The following is a 27,943-nucleotide window of genomic DNA, read 5'->3' on the forward strand; positions in this document are numbered from 1 at the left end:
TATATTGAATGTATCCTATAGAGGGACAAAAGCAGATATTGAATGGATCATATGGAGAGTACGGTGGGAAAACGTGTGGAAGCCGGTTGTGTGGTGGGCTCCATCACGTCAAACAAAACGGCTTTCGGGCGTGGGCACGGGCACCGCCAGGCTCCGTGCATACATGCCAAAGCTTTTACAGAAGCAACAGAAGACCCCTCCGGCGCTCCTCAGAGGAGCACGGGTAGATTTGAAGCCCGCCCCCAAAAAAGCGGCAACGGGCCATTCAGAGAGTAGGGTCTGACCCCAGCCACCGCCAGATAGCACTGGCTGCTGGGATCTGTGCCGTGCAGCAACCAGGCTGCTTGGCCCTGGGCGACAAAGGAGTCGCGGAATACAGAAAAACACGGTTGCCATGAGTTCACGCCCTGTCCTCAAGATCACTCATGCGCACACTCACGAATCCGTCGATGTCCGAGAGTTCGTCGCTGGGAGTGGCGGGCATGGGCCCGCGTCTTTGGATCCGCCTTCCCAGTGTGCACGCGTGCAGGAGACAGCACCCGGCCACGGCCAACAAGCTCCCGTGGACATTATAGACGATGTCCACGTAGTCGAACGTGCGATTTGGGTTGACGATGGTCTGCACATACTCCAGCAGCACGCCTGCGCCAAGCGTCATGGTCGCCACGGTGAGCTTCCAAGGCCGGTGCGTCTCCCAGAGGAAGTAGAACTCCGCGGTCAAAATGAAGAACGTGACGAAGTGGATGGCCTTGTCGTGGCCCAACGCAATCAGCGAGAAGCCGAGGTACGCGGCAAGCAAGAGCGAGGTGCAAAATACTGTCGGTTAGTTTCTGGGTGCAGCGTGGGCCCAGCGTCACGGGATCACGCACATACATGCCAATACTGCCACTCGGACCATGCTGGGACAAATGCGGCGCGCAAGATTAGAAACCGGGCGAGCCAGCAGGAAAGCGCAGCCTCGAAATCTGGGGCTGGGAGGGACAGCGTGGTGGTGTGCCGGCTGTATATTGCGGCTCGATGCTCGCCTGCGACGAAGGTGCAGAACATCGCCCATGGTGGCCACACCCAAAATTGCCACAATCCAACGGAAAAAAAAAGCGGAAGCACGAAGGCGAGGACGAGCCGGCAGGCTGCCGGGCGGCTTCCGCCTAGCGCCGCCGGCGCCGTGTGGCAGAAGAAGACGCCGGAGCCGGACGGGCACGTGACCTCCCGGCTCCGCGCACGTGACCTCTTCCCGGCTCTGCGCACGTGACCTTCTCTGGCACGGCTCACTATCCTCTCAAGGCCCGCCGCCCAACCCACACCACGCTTTGCCGCCATGATGTTTCTTCGCCGCTATGCCTCGGTAAGTTACTTGGTCGGCTCGGTGCCCCGGAGCGCGCCGGCGCCAGCGCCGGAGCCGGCCGTGCTCCAAGAACGTGCCCTCCGAGAGGGTCTCGAAGTACATCTACACGCCTAGCGACTTGACGAAATACTTCCGGGACGACTCGTACGGACACCCGCTGGCGGCGCAGATCACGCGCGCAGACTCGCTTTTCTACAACGCCCGGATCAAGCACGAGTGGACGTGTGCCAGCTTCGAGGACATCCCGGACGTCAAGGTGGCCCGGCTCTCGGAGGAGCGCCGGCAGCAGGTGGCGTCCGTCGACCCCCTGCGGCGCACCGAGTACCACGAAAACGTGGCGGCCTCGCGCACGTCGTTTGGCGTGGACCCGCAGCTCCTACGGCCGCTCCCGGAGGTGCTCCTCTTGGGCCACACGAACGCCGGGAAGTCGACGTTGATCAACAGCCTCTTCGTCAACAAGCACCAGGCCAGCACCGGCAACGCGGCCACGGAGTACGCGTACGTGTCGAAGCGGGCGGGCTACACCAAGTGCCTCAACAGCTACAACGTGGGCAACAAGCTCCGCGTGATCGACAGCCCGGGCTACGGCCGGTTCGGCGAGCCGGCGCAGGGCCAGGTCGTGCTTGACTACATCCGCCGGCGCCAGCAGCTCCGCCGAACGTTCGTGATTATCGACAGCCTGCGCGGCGTGTGCGAGGAGGACGCGGTGCTCGTGGAGTACCTCGTCGACAACGGGGCGCCCTTCGAGATCATCTTCACCAAGGTGGACGTGCTCATGCAGAAGCGGTTCCCGAAAATCAACATGTGCCCGCAGAAGCACGACGTGGACGCGCGCGCCCAGGCGTACGAGCGGGCCAAGGAGGGCAACAGCAGGGTGGTGCAGCACTTCCAGCATGTCATCGACAAGGCCGGGCTCCGCGAGCTCGCCACGTTGCCGCGGCTCCTCTTCAACAACTCGCACACCAGCCTGCTCCTCGCGCGGCGCCACGGCTTCCGCGACGTGCGCTTCGCCATCGCCGAGAGCTGCAACCTCGTGGAGTCGCCGAGCCCTGCGCACGACACGTTGCCCGAGCCCGGGGCCAGCGGCCGCAGGAAAGCCACGCGCCGCCCGCAGCCCACGGCCAGCGGCTGAGCGTGGCGAGGGCCGGGGTCTCGGGCCAAGCCGTGGAGGGCCGGGGTCTCTGCACCAGCGCCGGCCCAGAGCACAAGGCTGGGCCCAGAGCACGCGGCCGGGTCGTACTAAGTTTATATCGATAACGTATTTCATACATGCAATCAAGGAAGGTCTAGTAACGGCCGCGGCCGCCACGGGAACCCCCAAACCCACCTCTCGAGCCGCCGCGGTCGCCGCCAAAGCCGCCTCTGCCGCCGAAGCCTCCTCTAGAGCCCCCTCTGCCGCCACGGTCTCCACCAAAGCCTCCTCTGGCGCCGCCCCGGCCCGCAAAACCACCTCTGGAGCCACCGCGGCCGCCGAATCCACCACGGGCACCGCCACGGCCGCCAAAGCCGCCCCGGGCACCTCCGCGAGAGGCGCCGCCGGCCGATTTTCTCTTGGGCTTGGGCGCGAGGTCCTTGGGCTTGGGCAAGAACCTCTCCAAGGGAAGCAACTTGTCGGGCGAAATGAAGAACTTGTCTCCGTCCTTGAAGGACGCCGCCTGCACGCCGTCGGAGGGCTTGATTGTGAAGAAGACCTCGTTCAAGGGGCCCAAGATCTCGTCGACCTTGCCCACCTGGGTCTTGTTTTCCAAGTATATGGGGGCGTTGAAGTAAGGGATCTTGACGTTGATGGAGCGACAGACAATGTCGCCCTCGCACGCGTGCAAGAACGAGCCCATTTCCAAAACAGATTCCGGTGGGCCCTGTGGGGCCGAAAAGCCGCCACGGCCACCGCCACGGCCGCCTCTAAAGCCGCCTCTTCCTCTATTCATGATGTATGTGTGCTGATATGGCGATGGGAGGCCGGGGAAGATTTTTCAGTGCGATGCGAGGCCATCGATACCGTGGTGCACGGGTGTCGTGCACATGTCGCTGCCCCGTTCCCGCGCCTGGCGTCGTGCACGCTCACGACCCGCGGCGCTAGCTGGGTGCGAATGGGGCCGGCGGACCCGCGCAGCCAGGGCCAGCGATATGGACCCCAAATGGCTGGAGGGGCAAGCGGGGAACAAACAGGGGTTTAATTGCGCGTGTTTTTGCATGGCGTGGCATGGGGCAGAGCTTGGTGTTCTTTTTTTTTTCGAATGGGTGGTATTTAGTTTCAGATTGGTGGTATTCGGATTGGTGGTGCTCGGATTGGTGGTATTCAGATTGGAAGTATTCTAAATTGAAAGTATTTCAAATTGATAATATTTCAGATTGGTAGTATTTTAATTTGAAAGTTTTCATATTGGTGATATTCAGATTGGTAGTATTTTAGATTGACATTATTTCAGATTGGGAGTATTTTAAATTGAAAGTAATTCAAATTGATATTATTTCAAATTGGTGGTATTCAGATTGATAGTATTCATATTGGTGATATTCAGATTGGTAGTATTTTAGATTGACATTATTTCAGATTGGGAGTATTTTAAATTGAAAGTAATTCAAATTGATAATATTTCAAATTGGTGGTATTCAGATTGATAGTATTCATATTGATAGTATTTCAGATTGGTGGTATTCAGATTGATAGTATTCAGATTGATAGTATTCAGATTGGAAGTATTTCAGATTGGAAGTATTTCAGATTAGAAGTATTTTAAATTAAAAATCTTTCATTTTGGTGGTATTCAGATTGGTGGAAGAATCAAAATTGGAAGAATTTCAAATTGAAAGTATTTTAGATTGATATTATTTCAGATTGGTAGTATTCAGATTGGTGATATTCAGATTGGTAGTTTTTCAAATTGATATTATTTCAGATTGGAACTATTCAGATTGGAACTATTTCAAATTGGAACTATTTAAAATTGAAAGTATTTCAAATTGATAATATTTCAGATTGTAGGTATTCATATTGGTAGTATTTTAAAAGTATTCAGATTGCTGGTATTCAGATTGATAGTATTCAGATTGGCTCCACATGCTTAGATTGGTGCGTCCTCGAATTGGTGCGTACTCAAATTGGTGCGGCCTCAGGTTCATCCTCAGATTGGCGCGTCCTGCTATTATGGTAAAAAGCATGGAAACAGATCGGGTGACTCGGCTCGTGCAATTTCATAATCGCCAATCTAATGCACCGAAAGCGGCCAAGCCCATGCGAAAAAAAACTCAAGTCACGATCTGAAGAATTGAATAGGTCGTGTGGATGAGCCGCAACTCAGTTACCACGGATCATGTTACCACGGCACCAAGGCCGCCGTTGACAATATGGCACTGAGTACAGTCTTGTTCCTTTGATCAGATGGATCCAGCAAAAGAAGATACAGCACTACGCAGAACACCACCAACATCATAGCGATACGGCAGTACACCAACAATTACGCCACTTGGGGAATACACCGGCACCATAGAGCATGTCTAGAATTAGCGCACGGCAAGAAAAACCGACAGCCAATAGAGCCCGCTCATAAAGCCCTCTAATACCCCACCGATATAACACTACGAATATACACCAAAAAAAACCCACACATAATGCACCACTGAAATACACCCCCAATTAAACAAAACATATACACGATTGATAATAACACCACTACACAGCCGATAATACATTAATAATCAACCACCAAAGATACACCACTAATACACCAATAATACACTACCAATACACTGCCGAAGATACCCTACGAAACACCGATACACCACCGATAACACACTACTATACACCTGTTAGGGACTTCACAGGACATAGGGGTTATGTACTACTGTTTAACCACCATGTCCCTTAAAGGAGGTCATGCCCGGATCGAAGGCTGCGAACTGATCTGAAGGGATCTGCCAGATACAGCTACCAAAGGTGTTGAGTGACCAGAGTAGCTTGGAAATGAGCCAGTAAATATTTCATCGGTACAAACGCTAGTGTGCCACGGTAAGGAAGGACACTCTCCGGATGCGGTAGCCATTGCCATAAGGCCACTGAAGCCACTTGTTGTTAGTGGCCTCCATGGGACTTTACGGGTCATAGCCATAGCCCGTATGTCCCGTAAAGTCTTAACAATACCGCCGATAATACACCAATAATCACCGCCCATAGTACACCGCCACTAATCATACACCAATAATACTGATAAGTCACACTAATAATTCACCTCTGATGAAACAACTCCACTAATAATACAACACTACACAGCCGGAAATACACCAATACACCACCAGTAATATAACACCAATAACATAAAACCAATAATACTCCACCAATGATACACCACTAATTCACTACTTACTAATATTCCACCACCACTACTGACCACTAATATACCACCACTACTACACCACCACTCCACACCAGTGTTGAAACCAGCGATCAAACAACACCAATGATACGTCACCAAGCACCACCAAACGCCACCATACTTTGCCGTAATCCACCACTACTAACTCGCCATTATATTCCCCCCAATAATACACCACCAAACTCCACAAATGCTTCGCCACGAATAATCATCGCTGATGATACATCACTAGTAAACCACTACCACGAATAAGAAACCACTAAGTATACGCCGCCACAATACAACACTAGTACACCACTGGTACACCACTAAAATAACACCACCATAGATAATACTCCATCAATATTACACCAGGAATACACCACTGATACACCACTGAAATAACACCACCACTGGAAATACACCACTGATACCGATATACATCATTTTTTCACCACTGATAAAAAACACTACTGATTAATAATTTTCACTGATAAAGAGTGCCACTGATGAAATATCTCCACTGATAAAAAACACCACTAATAACCTAACACAAATGATACACCACCAATAATAAACCACTGATATACCACTATGCACCACTATTACACCACTAATGTACCACTAATAATATGACACCACTGGATAAAAACCCACCACTGGTCATATAACACCACTAGTTACATAACACCACTAGTTACATAACACCACTGGTTATATAGCACCACTGATGAAATCACACCGATGATATAAACCGATAATACGCCACTAATTCACTGATGACACACCACTTATACACACTGATATTATTGACAAGTTGTATGGACCAAAGTACGTGCGAGAAGTATTGACCAAGTCGCACCAGAAAAGTGTTATGACCAGGGAACACTACAGAAGTGATATTCACAAGTAATCTTGGCCAAGGCACAGTAGAGAAGTGGTGTTGACCAAAGTACAACAGAACAGAGGTACGACCAAGGTACTGTAGAGAAGTATATTTGACCAAAGTGCAACATATTTTGACCAGGCTACATTATGAGGGGTAATAGTGACCAAGGTACACTTGAGAAGCAATATGACCAACTTGGACTAGAAATTTATATTGGCCAAAGTACAGTAGAGAGGTTATATTGGCCAAAATGCAGTAGAGAAGTTATACTGGCCAAAGCACAGTAGAGAAGTGATATTGAACAGTCGTACTAGAGAAGTAAAAATGACCAAGGTGCAGGAGGGAGGTGATATGACCAGGGTACAGTAGAGAAGTGACGTTGGGCAAGGTACAGTAGAGTAGGGATATTGAGCAAGGTGCAATGGAGAGACATTGACCAGGTTAAATGATGAGAGGTCGTATTGCCCTAACATTGCGAAAGGCAATATTGGCCGGGTTACACTACCTTTGGTACACTATCTTCACTGATGTGACAACACCAATGATGCACCATCAATAATGCACCACTAATACACCACCGACGAAAACCACCACTGATAATATACCAATAATATTCCACTAACACACGACTACTAATACATCACCAAGACAACACTGGTATACCACAGATCACACAACACTTATCCACCTCTAATAAAACACACATATGATAAATTATAATATAGCACCACTCACCAATAACACTACTAATGCACCACCAATGATACACCGCTAATAGTACATCCGCAATAATACTCCACCATCCACCATGATACACCATTAATAATACACCAAGCACCACCAAATCCACCAAGCCCCACCAGAATTCACCAAGCCCCGCTGATAAAAAAAAAATTGCCCCGCCGCCACGCAAACCACACGGAAATCCCCGCCGCCAGAATCGGCCCCCGCCGCCAGAATCGGCCCCAGGCCCGGCCCCAGACCTGGCCCCGCGCCCGCGCACTACTGCACCGCGCCCCGCCCTAGGCCCCAGCTCCCGCGATAGCAACGGCCCGCCCCCCCCTACTCCTCCCCACCCACCGCCACAACCCCCCGAAAAACACCCCTTGCCTCATGAGCGGCTCCCAACGTACGTAGCCGGCAGCCGCGCCGCGGCCCCCCGCCCCCGGTCCATCTCCCCCCGCCCCTCTACTAACGCCCAGCAGCAGAAACACCCGCCTTGCGAGTGGCCCTCACGCCCGAGGAACGCGAGCTCTACTCGCGGCTCTTCAAGAGCTTGGACCCGGAAGGCAGCGGCATCGTCACCGGCGACAAGGCGCGCGCCACGTTCGAGAAGTCCGGGTTGCCCGCCAACGTCCTCGGCGAGATCTGGCAGATGGCCGACAGCGCCAACTTGGGCTTCTTGACGCAGCTCGGCTTCTGCGTGGCCATGCGCTTGATCGGATACACGCAGGCGGGCCACTTCCCCACGGCCCAGCTCGCGCAGGCGCCCGGCCCGGTGCCCCGGTTTGCGGACATGCCGCGGCCCGCGGCGCCGGCGCGGACGCCGTCCGCCGGCAGCCTGTTGTTGCAGGCGCAGCCGTCGGCGTTCGTGCCGCAGAACACCGCCACGCAGCACGCGCAGCCGCAGGCGCCCGTGGCGCCCGTCGCGGCCGCGGACGTCGCCCGGTTCGCTGCCGTGTACGTGCGGACGACCGGCTCCGCCGCGGCGCGGTTGGATGGCGCGGCCGCCAAGCGGATCTTGACCAAGGCCAAGTTGCCCACGGCCACGTTGGGCCAGATCTGGAGCTTGGTGGACGTGCACAACCGCGGCTCCTTGGACGTGGCCGCGTTCGTCGTGGCCATGCACTTGGTCCAGGGCTTGCTCGGCGGCTCCTTGACGCAGTTGCCGCCGTTCTTGCCCGAGTACGTGTGGCGGTCCGTGGACGCCGCGAAGCCTGCGCCGGCCGCCCCGCTGGCCCGCGACGAGTGGCACGCCAGCGCCCAGCAGGCGCAGCAGTTCGACGCGATCTTCCGGGGCTTGGACGCGCTGCGCTCGGGGGCCTTGCCCGCCGACCAGGTGGCGTCCTTCTTGATGGCCTCCCGCTTGGACCAGCAGGACCTCGCCGCCATCTGGGACTTGGCCGACATCCAGAACACGGGCGTCTTCGGCCCGCTTGAGTTGGGCATCGCCTTGTTCTTGATCGACCGCAGGCGCGCGGGGCTCGCGTTGCCGGACGTGGTGCCCCAGGAGTTGATCTCCTCGCTCCAGCAGGCCGGCCCGCCCGCGCCGCCGCCCCATTCGCAGGCGGCGCCCGCGTCCCCGGTGCTCGCCAGGTCCTCCATGGACGAACTAGCCGACATCTTCGGGGCGCCCGCCCCGGCCGCGGCTGCGCCCTCCGCGCCCCGCGCCAGCTCCCCGCAGCCCGCCGGCCTCCAGCGGCGGGCCAGCAGCAGCGACTTGTCGCAAGCGCACGAGCCCCCGCAGGCCCGGCTGCCGTTGCCCGCTGCGTTCAAGCCCTCGTCCTCGTTCGGCCAGTCCTTGGTCTCGGGCCATCGCGCCCAGCCCACCGCCGCGCCCGCGGACTTGATCGGAGACGATGCCTCCGCGTCGCCAGCGGCACACCCACGCGGGAACGGCCGCGGCCCGGGCTCGCCCGCCCCACAGGCTCCCCCGGCCAACCCTCAGGCCGGGCCGGATGCTGCAACTGCTGCTGCTTCTGCTCCTGCTCCTGGTTTCAACCAGCAAAGAACTGTTGACTACGAGGCATTGCGGTCCGTCCCAGCACCGCCTCAGTCTCGGCTGGCCAGCTCGCGTGTGGACCCCCCTGTGCCCGAGTACTCCCAGCCCCAGCGTGTCGCAAGCCCCGCCCGCAACGTCGCCAATGACGACTTATTGGCTGACTCGGAAGTCTCCGGGAAGTTGTCCGAGGCCACGTCTGACATTGCGAACTTCTCCAACCAAATCAAGTCGTTGTCAACCCAGACCTCCAACCTCCACGACAAGAAAACTCGTGCCGAGAAAGAATTGGCGAGGATTTTGGCTGTCAAGGAGGAGATCAATGGCAAGTTGAAGTTGTTGAGAACGTCATACGCAAGTGAAGTGAAACAAGTCGAGCAGGTGGAGATGACCTTGAACAACGCAAAAGAAGAACTCGAGGCGTTGCGCTCTGAGGCGTCCATCGCGGAGGCCAGGTTCAACAGCATAGCCACAGATCGCCACGAGAAACAATTGGCGGTCGAAGAGAACCAGAAGCTCAACTCCTCCCTCAGGGAGAAGTTGGGAAATCTCAACGCGGAGATTGCGGCATTGGAAAGTGAGCACCAGCGCAAAGCGGCCGAAAATACCACTCTCTCGAACGAAGCCAACGTAAGAAAATCACAGGTCCAGGTTGCGCTTGTCAAAGTGGATGAGTTGAAACGCAAAATATTGGAGGCCGAAGCCTCGTATGAGGCGTTCACAACCCAGATCACTGATCTCGAGCAGCAACGACTTGCTGCGGAACTGCAAACTAGTGAACTAGCGAACGAGCATGAAGGTTTATCTCGGAGCTTGAGTGAGGTCCAACTGAAACACCTGCTTCTCGCTGGAAGTGTCGGCACAGCCGCTGGCCTCGCCGTTGGCGCGGGTGCTCACTTGTTGTCGAGCAAAGGAGATCTTGATGGGCGCGCTGACAAACTCGTCCAAGATGACGAGAAAAACGCTGCACTGTTGGAGACGAGCCAGCATCAAGCCTCAAGCAAGGGCGATGCCGCACCGCCTACTCATCAGAAAAGTGACGAAACAGAGAGCTCAGCCCCTGAAAGTGAAGATCTGCAGAACGCCACAGCTGCAGTCAGTGTTGCAGCGATCGTTGATGAGGTCAAGCAGCAGCCTGCCCCGGATTTGACGGGAGTCGATGACATGGAAGTTGCGGAACACAAGGATACGCTGTTCGAGGAAACGGACTATGTGACCCCGAAAAATGACTCCATTCAAAGCAATCCAACTTTCTTCAGTGTTGCAGGCATAGTCGATGAAATAAAGGAACACTCAGCAAAAGACCTCACGGGGTTAGATGATGCCAGCGAGACTGAACGCAAAGACACACTGTTCAATGAGCAAGAATCCAACAGCTTGAAGCAAAATTTCCCACCGGTTCCCATCGGCTATGAAAATCCGGGCCACTTGTCAACAGAGTATAACTCAGCAAACCTTCAGGATATAATCTCCAAAAAGGTACTGAACTCATCAGCGGCTACGGACTTTCAGAGGCAGACAGAGGGTGCAGATACAGGAGAAACACCTGTAACTACTCCTTCAAACTCTGAATATAGATTCCAACAGTCCAATGCGGGCGTCGTTGGGGGTATGGTAGGTATGCCAGGAGTGTTGGTGGGTGTCCAAAGAACCGATTCACTTACCTCGAGTGTGCAAAACAATCCATCCATGTCTGTGAGAGATGACAACATCGACGAGATCAGTGACCGAGACACATTGGAAGACAATGCCGGCTTTTCAGAAATCCCTTCGAGGGAACATAAACAGTCGGACGGCCACGTGGATGAATTCAGCGAGGGAGAACGACTTTCTTCTGGTGTTGAGCTGTTTGAACTTGTCAACGCCGATGAAGCTAAGGGAAGTGAAGGTGTAAAGAACTCACCCAAAACGCTTGATACTCCTACACATCCGTTAGCGCAAAGCTATAGAGCTTCCGAGTTGTCAAGTGGGTCGGGTAGTCAGCAAGTGGAGGAGTTTCCATCTCCCAAAGAACTCGATTATGATGAAAGCTCGTCTGATGAGTCAGAAAGCAACATCGCAGTGAACGACCAGTTTGATGATGCAAACGAAAACTTCGCTAAACAATCGCAATCCCCACCTGAATATGATTCCGAGTCTGATTTCAATGATCTTGAGCCTGCTACGAATGAGACTGGTGACGAAAACGTTCAGGATGAGTTTTTTGATGAGGATTTCGACAACTTGAAATTGGCAGATGACGACAATCAAGAAGAAATTGATGTGCATGACGTATCTTTTGATGATCACTTCACAGGAGCCGACAACTTTGGTGGTTTCTCTCAACAATCTGCAGCTTCCACGGCCCCTGACTTCTCAAGTGCTGTAAATGGCAGTCACGCTGATAACGACGAGTGGGAGCAGTTATTTGCTGGTTTTGGCAACGCTACCCCAGTTGCACAACTGCAAAATTTTGGAGCTACAGCCGGGCCATCTACCCATGAATCTGCAGTGCAAGAATTAGTAGGTATGGGGTTTCAGAAAGAAACAGTAGTGGAAGCGCTAGAGAAGGAGAATTATGATGTGGAGGCTGCCACAAATTACTTGCTAGATCATGCCTAAGCGCTACTGAATTTTAATTTGTTTCATTTTCTTTTTATAGGTAGATGTCATCCCCATAACTTCACGGCTGTTTCGTGGAGCTATTCTTGACCTTTATACCAGATGTTTTCAAGATAGTTCAGGTAGACCCGCGCGGACTTATCTTCGCAATTGAAGTCGCATACAGCTGATTTCGAAAAGAAAAACATTTATTACATCCTGAGGATAAAAAGCTCATATATTCAAGGAGAATATTCGAGATGACTATTTCATTTCCAAAACTATCTTTGACACCGTTGGTCGATCAATTTTATGTTTCTTCGCGTCTCTCTTTGTCTCTCTCTCTTCTCTGATTATTTGATGTCTTAGCACTGGACTGACTCGTGTTTGGAACTTCAAAGATCCTCCTTGTCAACCACATGGTTGTTAAGATCTTCCAAATTCTCGACGGGTCTTTCTGCCTGAGGGGTGATTCTAAAAGCGTGTCTGGAAATTGGAGTGTCCCAGTCTATGACTGCAGAGTGAAGTACTCGTCTGTTGTCCCAGACAACCACAGACCTAGGCTTCCAGCTTGCTCTCAACTGCAAATCCTGTGAATTTTCAATGTGTGAATACAAGAAGTTTAGCAAGTAGTCGGACTCCTCGTCCTTCAATTCAACAATGTGTCTTGCGAATGGCCTGTTCAAAAAAATGCTTTTTCTTCCTGTCACAGGGTGAACTCTGATCAAAGGATGTATGTTTGACACGGGGGCTCTTCGTTCAATCCCGCCTTGGTTTCTTGAGTTCAGTGCCTGTTGTTCTGATGAGTGGACGACATTCAATCCTTGCAATCTTTTTTTGAACTCTGGTGACAAACGATTATAAGCTTCTTCAGTATCCGCAAAAATAGTATCGCCGCCAGAATCTGGGCCTTCGATCACCGAGAAAAAAGTCGTGCCTGGAGGCTGAAGCTCGTAAGAGACATCTGAATGCCATGAAATAGCACTTGTTCTTTGCGAAAATACTCTGTCGAATTCGGTCGGATCGGCTCTTCGGTATGTGACATGTAATTCAGGATGACCCAAAGGGGCACCAGAAGTTGGGTGGATGTGAAGGCGTCCAAAATGCTCACCATATTCCACGGCAAATTTGGGGCCTTTTTCGGCAAAATCTTGGTCCCTGAAAATGACCACACCCCTTTCTGCAACCAAAAGTGCCAACTCATCCTTCCCCTTGGCGTCCAACAGGGAGATTTGCACACCTTTAATTTCAGTCCCCAACTTTGGGGTGACTCTTTTGATTTTTTGCTTGCCACCTTTTGGAAGAAGGTTTGGAAAAGACGGATCAGCTCTAGCACCAGGGTCACTGTGCTCAAAAGACTTCAATGGTTGGTGTTTCTCTTTGGGGTTCCATGTGGGCAAAAGGTCAGGAAAATTGGACTTCTGTCTGTTTTCTTCATTGATAGTAAGAATCCCGTCAGAGGTGACCGTATCAATCTCTTTATTGAAGTGGGTGTCATAATCACCAGAGAGAGACGTTTTAACTGGAGACATCTCGATTAAAGAAGCAGGCTTATGTTTCTTGGCAGTGAAATGCTGACTTGTTTGTCGAAAAAGGCTTGGATGTAATAAGAAAGCTGAGTTTCCCTCATTCCAAACAAGCTATATTTATACTTCAAGATATTTCATGTCTGGGAGCACGTGAGACGAGAGCCACACTATACCTATTGCTGCAAAATCGATCTTTTCCGGATTTAGACCTGCAGACATCGAGATCTTGCGCCATGAACGAGCCACACCTTATGGGGAACCTTTTATGAACACTAATTCAAAAGCTGTGATGTCGAAATGGCTTCGAAAAGGTTTCACAGAGCGTTTTTTGTTAAGCAAATAACACAAATACAGCTGTTTGATGAGGAAGCGCTCACTGCGTACATGTATTGCCAAACACCACAAACTTGTGATGGTCGACTGGAGGCCACGCTAGATTCAATGGAATAAGGTCATTGAATTAAGCAATCCCTAATGCCAGTTATGCTCGTGGTATTACTGTAAGATTTTGCTTCTCTAATTTTTGTTATTTTCTTCATCAAAAATTGCATCATGTAAGACTGTTTTTGGTTGGGCTGAGAACACTACTGCGGCTCGAGGGCCACAGTTTCCAACGCATCAAAATTAGAAGCTAACAATAAGAATTCCGATCACACAATACTGTCTCAAATTGGCAAGAATTTATGCCTTCGATTACATTGGCGCAAACATGTGAAATTGTGCTTTTTCACGCCCTCTAAACTCTGGAGCTTGCCAATCCATGCTACAGAATAATTTTTTACCGCAGCATTGCATGTATCACGAAAGCACTTTTAATTAATTATCAATTTTTTCATAAAGAGCATAGCAACGAAAATTCTTTGCATGTTTTTTTATGGAATGATCTTCAAACACACTGACAAGTTGGGCTGAGGCTTCACGAAGATCCTAGCCCCATCCACGAGTGCAAAAATTAAGTACGGAGGTGTCCAACGGCAAAGACATTGCAAGATCTAAATTCCGCCCAGGCAGTCGAAAAGAATGGTGGTAGTCTAAGCCCTTTTTATATGAAAAACTGTCGTGCTATTATTTTACACCTTAATTATACAATGTACCGAACCCCAAATTGCTAGACCAGCTAGCATACCCTAAATCAGAACGGGCATGTCTTCACTTTATCTGACACAAGGCCCTCTGGCTATCAAAAGAAGTCACTATGAACTCCGATTTTGCTTTGCTGATAGCCGTCTTCTTCTGAGGCTTTTCGATCTTCATTTTAATTGGGGGTAGGCTGAGAGATTGAATTGTTTTGGTCTCTTCCATGGGTCTGGCTTTAGGAGAAGATATAGGGGATGGATAAGCACTTGCACCCTTCTGGGAAGCGGGCACAGTCTTTTCTTTGATTTCCAAAAGAGGGCTTTTTGGAACCATAAGTTTTTGTGAAGCAAGTGACAAAGGCAGACTCTCAACTGGCTGTGGGGGTTTCTCTGCCGACCAACAGCAGTCCAAGAAATTACGGATACAAGCCTGACATTTCCCACCTTCAACTTCTTCATCACACTTCTTTTTTCTTTTTCTGCAAGTCATGCAACCTGACTTTGTTCTTCTTTTAGGCCCGTCCGAGTTGGTGGGTTGCACAGGGCGAGCTTTTGGTGAGGATTTTCTGTTTCCAGACAAGTCTAAGACCTGTTGATAACTCTTGTAATTCATCTTTATATAAATTTGGTGTATTTAAGAATATCCCTGAGTTTCAACAAAAGCTAGATACTGATGTGAAATTTTTCGCCCGGAAAATTGTTTTGCTTATTAAGTTTTGCCCTGGAGAGCTGTGCTATGAATCGTCTTCCTCAAATGGCAACTCACACAGATAGCCGCGCCCTGAACGACAAGCGAGTGCGAGACGTGGAGTGAGACCTTGTTTTTTTCGCCTGCACTTGCTATATGAGGCGCGCAACCGTTTCGCCCCAGACCCAAATGGCATCGGGAGCCGACAAGCGCGGCATGACAGATTGCCAAGTTGGGAAGGCAACCTCGAAGAATCCATCTGCAGCGCCGTCAGCTTCTAAGAAGCACGCGATTGATTGTTTTCGAGGCAGGGACGTGCGAATGGCGTTAGAAGAGTGCCGTGATGGGCCTTTCATTTGCCGTCTCCGAATTTGACAGCAATATGGAGAGAAAATAAAGAGAAGATCAAGATCACAACACCTGATATGAGTCGATTTGTCTGGCGCGGACAAAGAATATTCGTGGGTTAATCTGTATCTGTTACGTTTCTCTATTAGTTCACACGACTAACAAATTCATCCTGGCTTTGCAATAACGTTTGTCTCCATTACAAGAGAGTAACTTCCGTTTACTTTGAGATTGAGATCGAAATTTTCCAAAAGCCACTTGCTTGTTGCTTATTTTTCAAAGTCTGTAATAATCTGCTGCGAGAGTTCGGTCATGATAAACCACATTGACTGTAGCCCATGACACATAATCTTAAACCGGCTTCTACCATGGCAAAAAAAAAAAACGAGTAGATCCAACATCCAATTAAACCTAATTTTCCCTCCCCACTTTTGGCGCATAATTGCAATAATATTGTCGGCTCCAAGATTAGAACCCCTTTGCTCCTCTATCTTCTTCTCTATACTTGGGAAACTCGCCTAGTCAAATTCAGATAAAGCTACATGTGGATGGAGCCAGATACAGCGAGCAAAATTTCCATCAAGTTATCGATACTTATTTGTTTAGATTCCCTCATATATACACGCAAATTTCTCCAACTTAAATTCTGTGTCTGTGTTCTTTGGCCTCGTGGAAAGGAGACCACACACCTCTCACAGACTCGTTTTCAGACATCACCTTGTGGTTGAACTTGAAGAGATTGTTTCCACCTCTTTTGATGTACTCATCTAGCTTGGCCACAATATCGGTGGGGACCAAGTTTTTGACATCGACCACGCTGTTTTTCCCCGTGCTGTAATGGAATGTCAACATGGGGTGTCCGCTTTTCTTAACGATTTCGAACATGGTGTCCTTATTTGACGTTGTGAATTTCTGGAAGCGCTTCTCGGGATCGACCAACAAATCTCTGACTCCTTGAGACGAACCACCCCAGTTACAGAACTGGACTGTGATCTTATGGCATGGCTTAACGAACGCGCCAATACCATTCCTGGCCAGAGACAACTTCTGTATGGCTTTCACTGGCATGCTGGCTTATGGAAGAGAATAACTCTAGCTTTCGATGCGCCGATTTTCCTGAAGTCCTATGGCGTGGGGCGAGACATCAGATTTTTTTCTTTAGTTTTTTTCCGCGCCACTAATTCTGGCGCACGGAACTGTGAGATCGAGGACTACCATATCACCGAAGGTAATACTAATAGACCACGCTAATTCTTAACCGATTCGTCCACAACGTTCATGAACCGGTGAACATCCGTGGTAGTGGCACTTCCCCAGAAGAAAGAGATTATCACATATGGCCGTAGATTCATACGAGAAACCCACTCTGTTCGATAGGCCTACTATTGAAAACACCTGTATAAAACTATGCTGTGAAGATCTTTAGCTTCGTAATTCTATTATTTTTCTATAAATACCACATTAATCATTCAAAATAGCATCCTCGTTGATAGCCTCCTCCGCGAACTTGTCAGGGTCCACGCCATGGGGGACCTTGATGAACTTGTTTCTCCAGAATCCGTCACTGCCCATGACCTCTTTCACTACAACTGTGTATCCACCAATGCGGGGCAATAACTTAGCCCATACAGCCCAGTAAACTGCACCGATACCGAAAATAGCCCAGGTGACAACAGGATGAATCCAGTAGGGCAAACTGTTGTAAACACTCTGACCTGCCGATGGAGGAATGTATGGAGCGACAATCAAATACAAAGAACTGAGGGCGAAGAAAAAGACAACTGAGAATGGGGCTCTGATAGGGGGGTTCCAAGTGATCTCGCCTTTGTGGCTTTTGTATTTTAAATACAACAATCCAATGGCGACAAAGGTGTTGACAACATTCAAAGGATATGAAATCAAGTTCAAAATGAAGTTGTATGCATCTCCGGGTGGTGGAGCGATGATGGTGACAATGCACACAATCCAGTGTTGGAACAATCCTACGAAAGGTGAGTTGAATGGTTTCGAAGTGGCAAAGAATCTGGAAAATGGCAAACTGCCTTCACGACCAAGTTGTTGAATGATTCGGCCTTGCGAGAAAATGACAGATAAAACGTTACCCAATGTCGACAACGCCACAAAGACAGAGGAAGCAGTCTCGGCGGTTTCACCGAAAGCGTACTTGAAGAAAGATGCCACGACAATTCTACCAGAAGAGCGAATTTCATCGGCAGGAACCACAGCAAAGTACGCAATGTTGACAAAGATGTAAAGAATGGTGATGACGAACAACGCAGAAGGGGCAGCGATCTTCAAGACTCTAATAGGATTCTTGATTTCACCCAAAGCGTAGTTTGCGTTCGAGTAACCGACGTAAGACCAAATGATGTTGTATAATGCATTGACAATGCCGTAGCCAGTGGGTGTGGTTCCACTGAATGAATCAGTGAAGTTGTGGGGGTCGGTGAAATTGTCATTCTTGATTCCACCTGCAAGGGCCACCCAACCGGTGATGGAAATGAAAACAATGATGGCAACCTTGAACACACCCAATACATTGGCCAAAAGTAAACCCGACTTCACGTGAAGACCATTGATCAAGAAGGCAAAGGTAATCACACCAATGCCAATAGCTCTGGAGTTCCATTGAGTGACCTCCTTGCCTGCAGCATTCAACAAGTATTCTCCAGTGACGATAGAATTACCTGCGGCCCAACCCAAAAAGAAAATGTAGGAGGCATACATGGCTGTGACAAAAAGCTTGGGCTTGGTATAGATGTATTCAAGATAGTTCTTCTCACCACCATTTCTAGGAATAGCAGATCCGAGCTCCATGTAAGAAAGAAGACCGGTAAAGGCAATGATGGAGCCAACCACCCATAATATCATAGAGGTTCCGACGGACCCTGAGAGAGAAAGAATCGTACTCGCAGTGGAGAACACACCGGCACCAATGATTCTGTTTGTGACTAAGAAAACGGCAGAAAAAACGCCGATATCTTTTTTGTTTTGATCAATGTTCACTGCAGCATTGGTCTCGAAGTCCTCCACGTTCGAAAAGTTGTTTTCGGAGTTTTCCGACTTCTTTTCCTCCGAAGACATTGTAGATGAGTATTAATTGATGCCGTGACCCAAATGAGGCTGTTTTTTTAAGATAATATGAAAAATGGAATATTTCGGAATGTATAATGCAAGCTAATTTTACTCCCCGTGTTCCGAAAATGAGCATACGGGACTTATATACGATGACCTATCCCGGCTGCAAACAGCAAGATGACAATGCATTGAGGGCGAAGAAATATATCCATGCAAGTTTGTCCTGCTGCAGTCCAAGATGACATAACGCCTCTGATTTGAACGCGCCCTATAGTAAAAACCGCTGACCGCAGTGGCTTGGACTCCGTCATCGCCTTGCAAAAGGCACTCTGTACACAGGCCACGGCGTTCTGGATATGCGCAAAAAGGCATTTTGGGACTACAACGAACCTTTTGCCAACTACACAGTACCAATCAGTGGGCGGGCAACATCTTTCTGCCACCATAGTTAGACGTGAATCTATATGGTCAGCAGTCATGCATTGAAGAGGGGTCCTTGTTGCAAAAGAAAAAATCACTATCAGGGGTTTTGGAGTCTACAATCCAGTACAAACTCAGGCTTCTCCAAAAAAACTATACTCTAAGCGAGCAGTCTATAACGTCTAAATCCGCGGACAGTCTTGTTCTCTACATCTAAAATTGTGTACGGAAATTCTTCTTTAAGGATAGTGAGCAGGTATTTCTTTTTTCGTTGACATTTGTGCAATCGCACGTGACTCTATGGTTTTCTTTGGTAAGGCGCAGCGCCATGTGGAAATGCAATTTTCCTATCGGCGCGCCGGAAACGGCCCAGTCGGACCCTTGACTAATTGAAGAACCGCTCAAAGAACTTTGAGAAATTCCTCATTAGCTTTTTGCAAACTCTCATCGGTACCGACCAAGTAAATGAAGTTGTTGTATTTTTCGTTGGTACGGGGCACGGTGATGAAAGCTCCACTCGCTTGTCTTATCTTATTGATCTTGCTACCTTGAGGTCCAACGATCTTTGGGAAATGCGCACTTGGGTTTTTTGAGTAGAACCATCCGGCAGTGGTCACAAGTCTGGCTCTCGCCAATTGACTTTCTATAATCTGGGCTGCTTTAGCAGTTGCTTCTGCCTCGCCCATCAATCTCCAAGGAATAGTGGAGCCTTCATTAGATGATTCATCGACCTTCTTTGTGACAAAATTTGTGGCAGACTCATCTGCAGGCTCAGATCCTTCGGGTGGGGCTGGGATTGAGGCGTTGGACAATGAAGAAGCCTTTCTAGCAAACTTACCATATGACACCTCAACGTTGTGCTCAAATCTCAACGACTTAATGGTAGCACCTCTGTTCGAGATCATGGCATGATAGATAACTGGAATGTCAATGCTTTCATTCCAGTTATCCTTTGTGATCTCATCTAATTTAACCTTCAATTTCTCAATCTTTTCAGGTAATCCAGTCAACTCAATCATGTTTGATGCTTCATTCACCTTTGGGATGTAAATTTGAACTCCAAATTCCTCTTCTAAGGACTTCCGTATGGATCCACCTGGTCCAACAATGAGTTTGTGTTTCTCCTTTGCCAATTCATACTCAACTTTGATCGAAGCCTCTTTCTCTGCAATAATATTCTTGATTTGGTCGACAATTTTGTTGACAACAAGTTTGTTACCCTGACACACAACTTGGTCGGATCCAGCACCCTCGTTGGGGATCGTAAGTAATCTATGATATTCCTGTCTGGACAAATCATTACCTCCAGCGTTGCTGATAATCTCTCTCAAGACTGAGCCACTTGGACCAACCAAATCACGGTGGTACTTGGGGTCTACAGTAATAGACACGGTAATCGAGTTCTCAACATCGCTGACAATCTCCTGAATCTTTTGTGTTGCTTCTTTCAAAGCAGACTTCGATCCAGTTAGTTCAACCTCAACAAACTCAACATCAGCATCCTTTTGTGGACTTTTGTTAAACTTGCAGTCGACACCAGTGGCATCAGAAATGTCATTGATCATAGCACCGCTCTTTCCAATCACTCTAGCCACAGCTTTGGATGGAATTCGAATCGATGATTTGTGTCCGTTTTCCTTTTCAAACGTGTACAATTGCTTCAATTCGTCCTCGGCTCTAGCAACATTCTTCGAAGGTCCTCTAATGGTGATCTCATTTTCATTATTTGGGGCATCGGAGTAATTGCTGCTCGTGTCAGAGGGAAATTTGATCTTGACGTTGTACCTGTCCTCCAATCGGTTAACGTAAGTGAAGTTAGGACCGGCAATTCTTCTGTGGTATTGATTTTCGATTCTCAATCTTACTAAGGTGTCATCAGCAAGTTTGTTGGCCAATTTCTTAATAGCATCCTTGGCACCTTCAGCATTTCTCTTGATACCATTCACTGTGATTTCCGTTCTGAGAGATTTGTCGACGTTCTCGCTGTTTTTCGCATCACCTGCGATGTCAATTTTAATTCCAAACTCATCTCTGAGAGAATTCAACTTGGAGCCCCCCTTTCCGATGACTCTCGCCAAAACAAAAGTTGGCACTTCAAAGGTAGTGCTGTATCCTCCAGTAGCGCTATATTCCTCTGCCTCTTCAACAATTTCCAAAATGTCTTTCTGTACTTTACTGGCCTCTGCTTTAAGGCCCTTGATCAAAACTTCATTCTTGGAAACCCCAGAAGCATTAGAGTGCAACTTAATTACGACTGAGCCTGGCTCAGCTGACGCCAATATCGTCCTCAAAGTCGTTCCGTTGGGGCCTTTGATGTGAATTTGCTGGGCAGAAGGCACCTGCAAGACGAAAGTGGATAAAGTACTCTGCAATTCTTTTATCCCTTCGAGGGCTTTCTGGCATTCAGCCAAGACAGGAGCGAATGAATCTTCGAAATCCTCGAAGTCATCGCTTTGGTTGGATGAGTAGTCAAAAAGATAAATCTTAGAGTCATCAAGAATAACATATTTTGCACCAGCAATCTCGTCAAGAGCTCCGGGAATTTTCGAGTGGAAAAAAGAATCAATGTCAGAAATCTCCAAAGTTTGATCCGGGGTAACCTTGTTGACAGCGGTTACAATTGCTCTTCTGGCGTTCTTTGTGTTCTCTGGCTCATCCGTCTTCACAATGATTTCGATTGGAATGGATTTGATCTCAGCAACATTCAAGACAGGAGAGTTGATCTTGATCCCATATTCTTTAGCAATGGCGTCAAATATGCCATACTTGGTGAACATTGCTGCAACAGCTCTAACGTGTGGAATGTTACCTTTGTGCGCCTTTGACATATCCATTGTCTCAACCTTAAACTGGGCAATGATACTCTTCACCTTAGCTTGGGCTGGAGCTATGTTGGCCTTCTCGCCAATAAATTTAACTGGGGAGTCCTCATCCTCGGGCAATTCCACCAAAACGTTATCCTCTTCCAAAACCTGGGTAACTGGGATGAAGGAAAACTTAGTCTTTGGAATAGCCACCAATTCTATAACAAGAGTAGCGAGCAACTCCTGAATGAGCTCCTTGGCTTCCTCCTTGGCAGCAAGAGAATCCTCTCTGTCGCCCACGATGATGATAGACTTGGAAGACGAGCCATAGGGAGGAAAGGTGAAGTCAAGGTCAGGGTATTTGGAAACAAGGCCGCCCAATGCCTTGGCTACAAAAGGCTTGACAAATCCATCGACAAGAACTCTGACTTGGGAGTTCTTGAGGTCCTCGTTGACAATTGCCATGATTTGTGCTTTGGCTTGCTTGCATCCCTCGACGTCACCTTCAATGGCGACGTTCACTGTCTGGGCGTAAATGTCATCCTCGTCATCCACGGGAGATGGAGAAGCAGACCCGTCGAACTGGCCAATGTCGATTTTTACCTCGTTCTCCTGAATAATCGGCTTCAAGTTTCTACCTTGGGCACCAATCACCTTAGCCCTGGTTTTAGCAGGAATCACAAAGGAGATTACCACAGGCTTGGTCAACTTCTTGATGATGAGTCTTTTCGCCTGCTTGGCCTGTTCCGGCTTTCCAGTGATCAAAAAGGTTCTTTTCTTGGTGTGCTGGGAAGTCGTGCACTCAATGCTACTGGAAGTCGAGGCTTTGATCGAGTTCATGATCTTGATAAACTCCGGTCTGGCGATGTTCGACTGGTCCTCGGCGTCTAAGGAAAACGCCAATTGGATGGACGAAGACTTGAATTTTGGGCCGTTGACAGCAGCCTTGGAAGACGTGTTTGTCGATGAAGCGTATGAAACTGGCGACTTCCCGTTGGACGATGGGCCCCATGAGGTAGACACGGAAGAGCCAGCCAGAGACTGGGCGCCGCCACCCAAAACGGGAAAAGCAGATTCATCAGAGAGACAACGAGTCTCTTCATTGACTGAGGTGCTCTTTGAAGAAGGCTTCGAGGAAACAGGCTCGTCTTGCGCTGCGGCAAGATACGTGCCATTGACGCGAGCAGCGATAATCTCAGCGGGAGTGGCCATGTTGATAAGTTCGAGAGAAGAGAGCGGATTCGAAAAAAAAATTCTTTTTGCGATCAGCGGGTATCAGTTTTTTTCAGCAAAAGAATAAGAACGACCGAATTTATTAGAAAACCGGTATTCAATGGTGGATCAAGAAACGAAAAAACTGAATTTCAAGTTGGATCGTATGTGATGCTCCACGGACTTTATGAATGAATATCTAGGCGAGGTGTGGTGCAAATAAGTCCGGCCTTGGTTTACAGCTCTTAAAACGATGAGGGAAGGCGTGTAAACTGTTTGCCCCTTGGGTTCTTTACTTTTTGACAGCTGGCGGAAAGCGAGCGCTGGTTCTCGAGTTGAAATTTGAACATCGTCCGCATGTTCGCCTGCACACACTGAGCAAGCGACCGGAGTACGTCGTCGCATATTGGTGTGGTTTTTGACATTGTATGCAAGACGTCCAGTCCCAATTGGGCTCATGAACAGACGGCTCCGTGGAGGTGGGAATTTAATTCATGTATTCTATTTAGCCTTCGCTCAGGTATGTGCGCCGTGTTCAAAATCACGTGGCGTCCGAAAGGATGATACTTCTTCAAGAGAGGTCCTCATAAAGTTTCGTGTAGAACTTCTTTCAAGCGGTAGTCTTCATTGACTTCCTCGATGAATTCCCAGTTTCCAATGAAATCATCGCCCCTGACAACGCCCGGTAAGGTTTTGCCCTGTGCATACCTGCGCCACAATTTCTTGGCCTCCTCGTCTGTGCCCAAGTCTCTGTGCTCAAACTTGATCCCGTTCGCCTGCAAGATCGTGGCCAATCTATTGGTGCGCGTAATAATTTGCATCCCACCAGCAAGCGACGTGTAGAGATAAACAGGAAGGCTCTCCAAATGCTGGCGCAACTCCTCGGCTGACACCTCAAAATCCTCTTCCTTTTCAGCCGGAACACCCGCAGTCTCTGCTGGCTTTTCAGCCACAGCGGGAGATGAGTTCTCCCCGATAGTATCCGGCTCCGTGATCAAATTGGTTGGTTGTTCTGCCACGTCAATTTTCGACTCGGGCGTCTCAGCAGAGCTATTCTTGGATGGATCAGAATCTATTTCTTTAATAGCTGCATCTTCTTTGATTTGGCCATTCTCGACCGCTTCAGTTTCCTGCTGAGCGTGGGAAATGTCGCCTGGGTTCACCTCCAGTGGCTTGACGTCTACATCATTGAGGTCAGCGGCAGAATCATCTTCGGCTTTCGTTCCCTCAGCTCCAGATTCCAGCATCCCCTCTTTTTCCACATCTGATGTCTCAACATCTGTCACAGCCTTCGTTTCACTTTCTTCTGTTGAACCGTTCACGTGGATGTTACTCGCGGATACGACAGGAGCTTCTTCTGCCTTAAGTTGTTCTTGAGTGTCTGCGTCCTTCTCTTCTGCAGATACATCGTTAACCTTTCCCTCTTCAGGCGTGGGGTCAACGGTGCTGCCCTCTGGATAAGTGACGGAGTTTTCGGGCTCCTGAGCTTTCTCTCCTTCAACGTGAATATCCTTGGCAGATAGTGTGGGTGCACTTTCGGCGATCAACTGCTCGCTTGTCCCCAAATCTTTCTCTTCCGCTGAAACATCATCCACGACTTGATTTGGTTGATCAGACTGGTCCTCTTGTTCAGGGCGAGTATTGTGGCTTGCTCCGTCCAGCCCCGTGTTTGATTGGAGAATACTCTCGGAGTTTAACTGCTTCATAGTCTCAGTATTTTTTGGTCCCGCAGGTACATCATTGACTAAGTTTTTTGGCTTCAGGGCAGATTTCTCTGCAGACTCTTTCAAGACTTTTTTCATCATGTTATCCAAGTCGTCAACCTGCGAAAACGGGTCGTCGGACACTAAAGCACCCTCTCTCTCCAACACCTGAGGATTGGCGTCGTTTTTCTCGTTGACAGACGCGTATGCGCCCAAGTCATTGGCGGGCTTTCTGCTTCTTGATCTGGAAATGGACCTCAAGTAATTTGTAGACGATTCCGAACGCAAAGAGTACAAGTTCGAGCCCTGCAAGACTCTGGTGCGGCCGTCTGCGTTGAAGTTCTTGTAGTCTCCGCTCGTGACCAAAGAAGGGTCTCTAGTCACAGACTCGGTGTCGGATACAGGGACTTTTGTCGCCTCGGCAGCCGCAATGGAGTCTCCCAAGGTTGGCTTCGACTGTCTGGATCTCCGATCGTCCATCACCTCCGCATCCTCGTCGACCTCCATACCAGCAGGAAGCTCATATTTTGAAGGCGTCTCCTCGTGTGTGTTCTTGTACGTGTCGCCGCGCGCCAAGTGGGGCGCCACTACCGAGCAGGATCTGGACCTGGATCGCTCGCGGCTGTCGTCCCGAAAACCCACCCTGGCTCTGGATCTTGAGCTTGATCTTTCGTCAGTGTGGAAGTACGGGGCATGCAACGAATCGGCATCGGTGACGTGTGCGTTTTGCGCGGCAACCGGCTTTCTGGCAGCGGCTCCCGAGTTGTTGCGCATGTTGCTGGGCCGCACAGGTCTGGAAGTGGTCTCGGCTTCCGGGTGCACCACGTTGGTCATGGATCTGGACTCCGTGTCGTTGGCCGTGGGCAACTTGGACAAGTCGTAAGATTTCACCGAATCCAAGAGCTCCGAGTGGTCTGAGATCTGGTGGCCGATCTGGTACTCCGAGAGGTTTGGCGTCGAGTAGTTTTCGAGCTCGGACAAAGGTCTGGGGGCCTCATTTGGGATGGCTCCCCCAGCCAGCGGACTCGTAGCGTCGTCGGCAGCGGCAGCCGCGATTTGAGAGTTTCTCAACGACGAGCTTTGCGAGGGCTTGTGGGATTCCGCAGGCTCGACCGAGTGGTAGTCGCTGGAGTTCTCTGTCGAGAACTTGGCATCTGAGAGCACGTTGCCCTTGTCGTCCAAAAAGCGGTCGAAGTTCTCATCGCTCCCCAAGAGCGCACCCTCGCTGATCAAGTCGTCCAACGAGGCGCCGATCGACGAGTTCAAGATGGACTTTTTGGCGGTGTTTTTGCGGCCTGTGCCGGTGTATTTCTCGGGGTGGATGTAGTTTTTGTGGGGCGAGTCGTCGGCCGATTTCACGGACGCCCCGACTAGCGAGGGATAAGGCGACTTTTCCGCCTTTTCCAATTGCTCCTCAAAATCCATTGCCAGGCGTGTGGTTGTTGTGGTTCGCTCACCTAGAGTTTTTGTGTGGCCCGGGGGGTTTCGCTTGGGCCTGTGTCGACTTTATCGGGCCAGATGGTCGTGGGAGCTGCGGGGTGGTGCAGGACAGGATGACAGCGGTCACGTGCGTCGGGCCAAGGATCTATGGTTGGGTGGTCTGCGGCAGGTGGAGCGGGGAAAAAACGCTCCGTTGATCTGCCGGTGGGTTTTTGCCAGAGCCAGGCTCGGTTCATACTGCGTGGGGCCCACATGGGGCTCTAGAGCTGCCCCTTGTATGTGCGGTTTCGTGGATCGCCTATTGGGCAAGGCAGGCCTGTTGCGCGTTTTTAGAGATAAGGGCTCTTTTGTTGGAGACCATCACTACGCGAGGCCCCGTACGCAGTCTGGCCCTGCACTCGGCACTGGGGCTCCTCTGGGCTGTTGCTATGTGGCCCCAGCCGCTTGGCCGATGACTGATCCGTCCGCCCTGGCGCTCCGATTTGGGCTAGGGATGCTCACGCCGGCCCGGGCCAGTTTTGGCTGGATGGGTTTCTTTGACCATTTCCATGTATTGTTTTCCTGTCCATTTCTTTCTTTCTTATTGATTTGTTAGTTTGTTGTTTGTTCTGTTTCCTCTCTGGGGCTTTGTTTTTTTTTTGTGCCTGGGTGCTGTCTTGGGTTGTATTGCTTGTTGCGGTGTGTGCTCTATTTTCTTGTTCTGGCATCCATGATTACCTGGTGCCCGCGAAGTCTTGCTCTAGGCTCATTACTAGACTAAGTAGTCCCACGTTTTCCACCACACAGATCCGCTTTTGCGTGCCTGCGGAAACACAAATTCTTTAGTCAAGCATACCAGAATACCCCCAACCAGTTTGATTTGGCCCTCGAGACCACATGCTGGCATACCTTGAAACGGGGACCTGGACATAACCCAGGGGCCATATGCACGCCCTCTCCAAATCCATAGCAGACTCGCCATTCCCCCCAGGCCCGCGCTTGTCTCCAAAATCACAGCATAGCGTTTCCAGAGACTGTGGATCTCGGTGCCGGCAGGATCGTCAGCCCCAACAATTCCATTTCTGTGTGTGCCTCGGGATGAAGGACTGCCAACTGATGTGCAGCCTGATTTCCATCTTCGCCAGCCCGGCGTGCTAATTGTTGCAGGGAAATCCGGCGGACCTATGATGAGCATGGATACGGGCGGAATAGTACGGGCGGAATTTCCAGACCATGGAGGTTCTGTCTGGCCGACTGCACAGTGCTGCTCGTGCGGCGTGCCGCGGGCAGATGCAATAACCACAGGCCCCATCGAATCCATGCACAGACAATCTCAAAACAAGAGGAGCCGGGTTGATTTGCAAGCCGCGTGTCATTTGTGGATCTTGCGATGTTTGCCTCGCACCAGTGCGGGTGCTGTCGAAGAGCCACTCTGCTATGAAAGAGCCTCTTTTTTATTTAAGTGGGCCTCGGTGATTAAAGCGGGCCCTTGGCACTGGCCTGGCCTCGCCGGGCCCCAAAAAACCGCGCGCGGCCCCGTGGCCCCCAGCAGAAGAATCCCCATAGTCTCGGGCCTCGCTGCTCTACCAACCGCCTGCTTGTCCATAAACCAAACCAGGCTCAACACCAGCTTCTGAAGGTCCAGTTTTTTTCTGTTTTTGTTTTCTGTTTTTTTTTCTATTTGCTGTTGTCCGTTCTTTATCCCCGCTTCTCTCTTCTCACTTCTCTCTTCTCTCTTCTCTCTTCTCTCTTCTCTCTTCTCTCTTCTCTCTTCTCTCTTC

At 49.9% G+C, this 27,943-nt stretch overlaps 12 protein-coding genes across 12 annotated transcripts; 2 read left to right on the forward strand and 10 right to left on the reverse strand.

Moving 5' to 3' along the window:
* Positions 1-526: 526 nt before the first annotated feature.
* Positions 527-817, reverse strand: METBIDRAFT_16165 (uncharacterized protein; the record flags this gene model as incomplete). Its single annotated transcript, XM_018854628.1, has 1 exon — positions 527-817. A coding segment is annotated over one exon (291 nt), but the record flags the coding sequence as incomplete, so codon positions are not given.
* A 504-nt stretch (positions 818-1,321) lies between these two features.
* METBIDRAFT_79434 (uncharacterized protein) lies at positions 1,322-2,477 on the forward strand (the record flags this gene model as incomplete). The annotated part of the gene is made up of 3 exons (XM_018859066.1): positions 1,322-1,366; positions 1,392-2,378; positions 2,460-2,477. The coding sequence occupies 3 exons, from the start codon at positions 1,322-1,324 to the stop codon at positions 2,475-2,477; spliced, it is 1,050 nt and encodes a 349-aa protein (XP_018710673.1).
* A 451-nt stretch (positions 2,478-2,928) lies between these two features.
* GAR1 (H/ACA snoRNP pseudouridylase subunit) lies at positions 2,929-3,264 on the reverse strand (the record flags this gene model as incomplete). Its single annotated transcript, XM_018854768.1, has 1 exon — positions 2,929-3,264. A coding segment is annotated over one exon (336 nt), but the record flags the coding sequence as incomplete, so codon positions are not given.
* A 27-nt stretch (positions 3,265-3,291) lies between these two features.
* Positions 3,292-3,835, reverse strand: METBIDRAFT_33089 (uncharacterized protein). The gene has a single exon (XM_018856216.1). It carries the CDS (start codon positions 3,538-3,540, stop codon positions 3,319-3,321), a length of 222 nt encoding a protein of 73 aa, XP_018710675.1. The 5' UTR covers positions 3,541-3,835; the 3' UTR covers positions 3,292-3,318.
* Positions 3,836-7,699: 3,864 nt separating this feature from the next.
* Positions 7,700-11,906, forward strand: CTA3 (Cta3p; the record flags this gene model as incomplete). The annotated part of the gene is made up of 2 exons (XM_018854312.1): positions 7,700-7,715; positions 7,792-11,906. 2 exons carry the CDS (start codon positions 7,700-7,702, stop codon positions 11,904-11,906), a joined length of 4,131 nt encoding a protein of 1,376 aa, XP_018710676.1.
* A 197-nt stretch (positions 11,907-12,103) lies between these two features.
* METBIDRAFT_84204 (sulfonate dioxygenase) lies at positions 12,104-13,796 on the reverse strand. Its single transcript, XM_018859237.1, has one exon. The coding sequence runs from the start codon at positions 13,415-13,417 to the stop codon at positions 12,281-12,283; it is 1,137 nt and encodes a 378-aa protein (XP_018710677.1). The 5' UTR covers positions 13,418-13,796; the 3' UTR covers positions 12,104-12,280.
* Positions 13,797-14,563: 767 nt separating this feature from the next.
* On the reverse strand, positions 14,564-15,103 carry ZCF3 (Zcf3p; the record flags this gene model as incomplete). The annotated part of the gene is made up of 1 exon (XM_018859067.1): positions 14,564-15,103. One exon carries the CDS (start codon positions 15,101-15,103, stop codon positions 14,564-14,566), a length of 540 nt encoding a protein of 179 aa, XP_018710678.1.
* A 1,062-nt stretch (positions 15,104-16,165) lies between these two features.
* Positions 16,166-16,594, reverse strand: METBIDRAFT_45237 (mitochondrial 54S ribosomal protein mL43; the record flags this gene model as incomplete). Its single annotated transcript, XM_018857897.1, has 1 exon — positions 16,166-16,594. One exon carries the CDS (start codon positions 16,592-16,594, stop codon positions 16,166-16,168), a length of 429 nt encoding a protein of 142 aa, XP_018710679.1.
* Positions 16,595-16,791: 197 nt separating this feature from the next.
* MUP1 (Mup1p) lies at positions 16,792-19,018 on the reverse strand. Its single transcript, XM_018855061.1, has one exon. It carries the CDS (start codon positions 18,608-18,610, stop codon positions 16,988-16,990), a length of 1,623 nt encoding a protein of 540 aa, XP_018710680.1. The 5' UTR covers positions 18,611-19,018; the 3' UTR covers positions 16,792-16,987.
* A 4-nt stretch (positions 19,019-19,022) lies between these two features.
* METBIDRAFT_33095 (uncharacterized protein) lies at positions 19,023-23,423 on the reverse strand. Its single transcript, XM_018856217.1, has one exon. The coding sequence runs from the start codon at positions 23,038-23,040 to the stop codon at positions 19,426-19,428; it is 3,615 nt and encodes a 1,204-aa protein (XP_018710681.1). The 5' UTR covers positions 23,041-23,423; the 3' UTR covers positions 19,023-19,425.
* A 201-nt stretch (positions 23,424-23,624) lies between these two features.
* On the reverse strand, positions 23,625-26,168 carry METBIDRAFT_45219 (uncharacterized protein; the record flags this gene model as incomplete). Its single annotated transcript, XM_018857892.1, has 2 exons — positions 23,625-25,484; positions 25,533-26,168. 2 exons carry the CDS (start codon positions 26,166-26,168, stop codon positions 23,625-23,627), a joined length of 2,496 nt encoding a protein of 831 aa, XP_018710682.1.
* A 766-nt stretch (positions 26,169-26,934) lies between these two features.
* Positions 26,935-27,483, reverse strand: METBIDRAFT_13166 (uncharacterized protein; the record flags this gene model as incomplete). The annotated part of the gene is made up of 1 exon (XM_018854314.1): positions 26,935-27,483. One exon carries the CDS (start codon positions 27,481-27,483, stop codon positions 26,935-26,937), a length of 549 nt encoding a protein of 182 aa, XP_018710683.1.
* Between the last annotated feature and the right edge of the window lie 460 nt (positions 27,484-27,943).

The sequence above is a fragment of the Metschnikowia bicuspidata genome (assembly GCF_001664035.1).
Source record: "Metschnikowia bicuspidata var. bicuspidata NRRL YB-4993 chromosome Unknown METBIscaffold_5, whole genome shotgun sequence".
Taxonomy (NCBI): domain Eukaryota; kingdom Fungi; phylum Ascomycota; class Pichiomycetes; order Serinales; family Metschnikowiaceae; genus Metschnikowia; species Metschnikowia bicuspidata.

What these genes read in the sequence shown, in the direction of transcription:
- METBIDRAFT_33089 (XM_018856216.1), bottom strand. Translation starts at nt 3,540, where the DNA reads ATGCAAAAACACGCGCAATTAAACCCCTGTTTGTTCCCCGCTTGCCCC.
- METBIDRAFT_84204 (XM_018859237.1), bottom strand. Translation starts at nt 13,417, where the DNA reads ATGTCTCCAGTTAAAACGTCTCTCTCTGGTGATTATGACACCCACTTC.
- MUP1 (XM_018855061.1), bottom strand. Translation starts at nt 18,610, where the DNA reads ATGTCTTCGGAGGAAAAGAAGTCGGAAAACTCCGAAAACAACTTTTCG.
- METBIDRAFT_33095 (XM_018856217.1), bottom strand. Translation starts at nt 23,040, where the DNA reads ATGGCCACTCCCGCTGAGATTATCGCTGCTCGCGTCAATGGCACGTAT.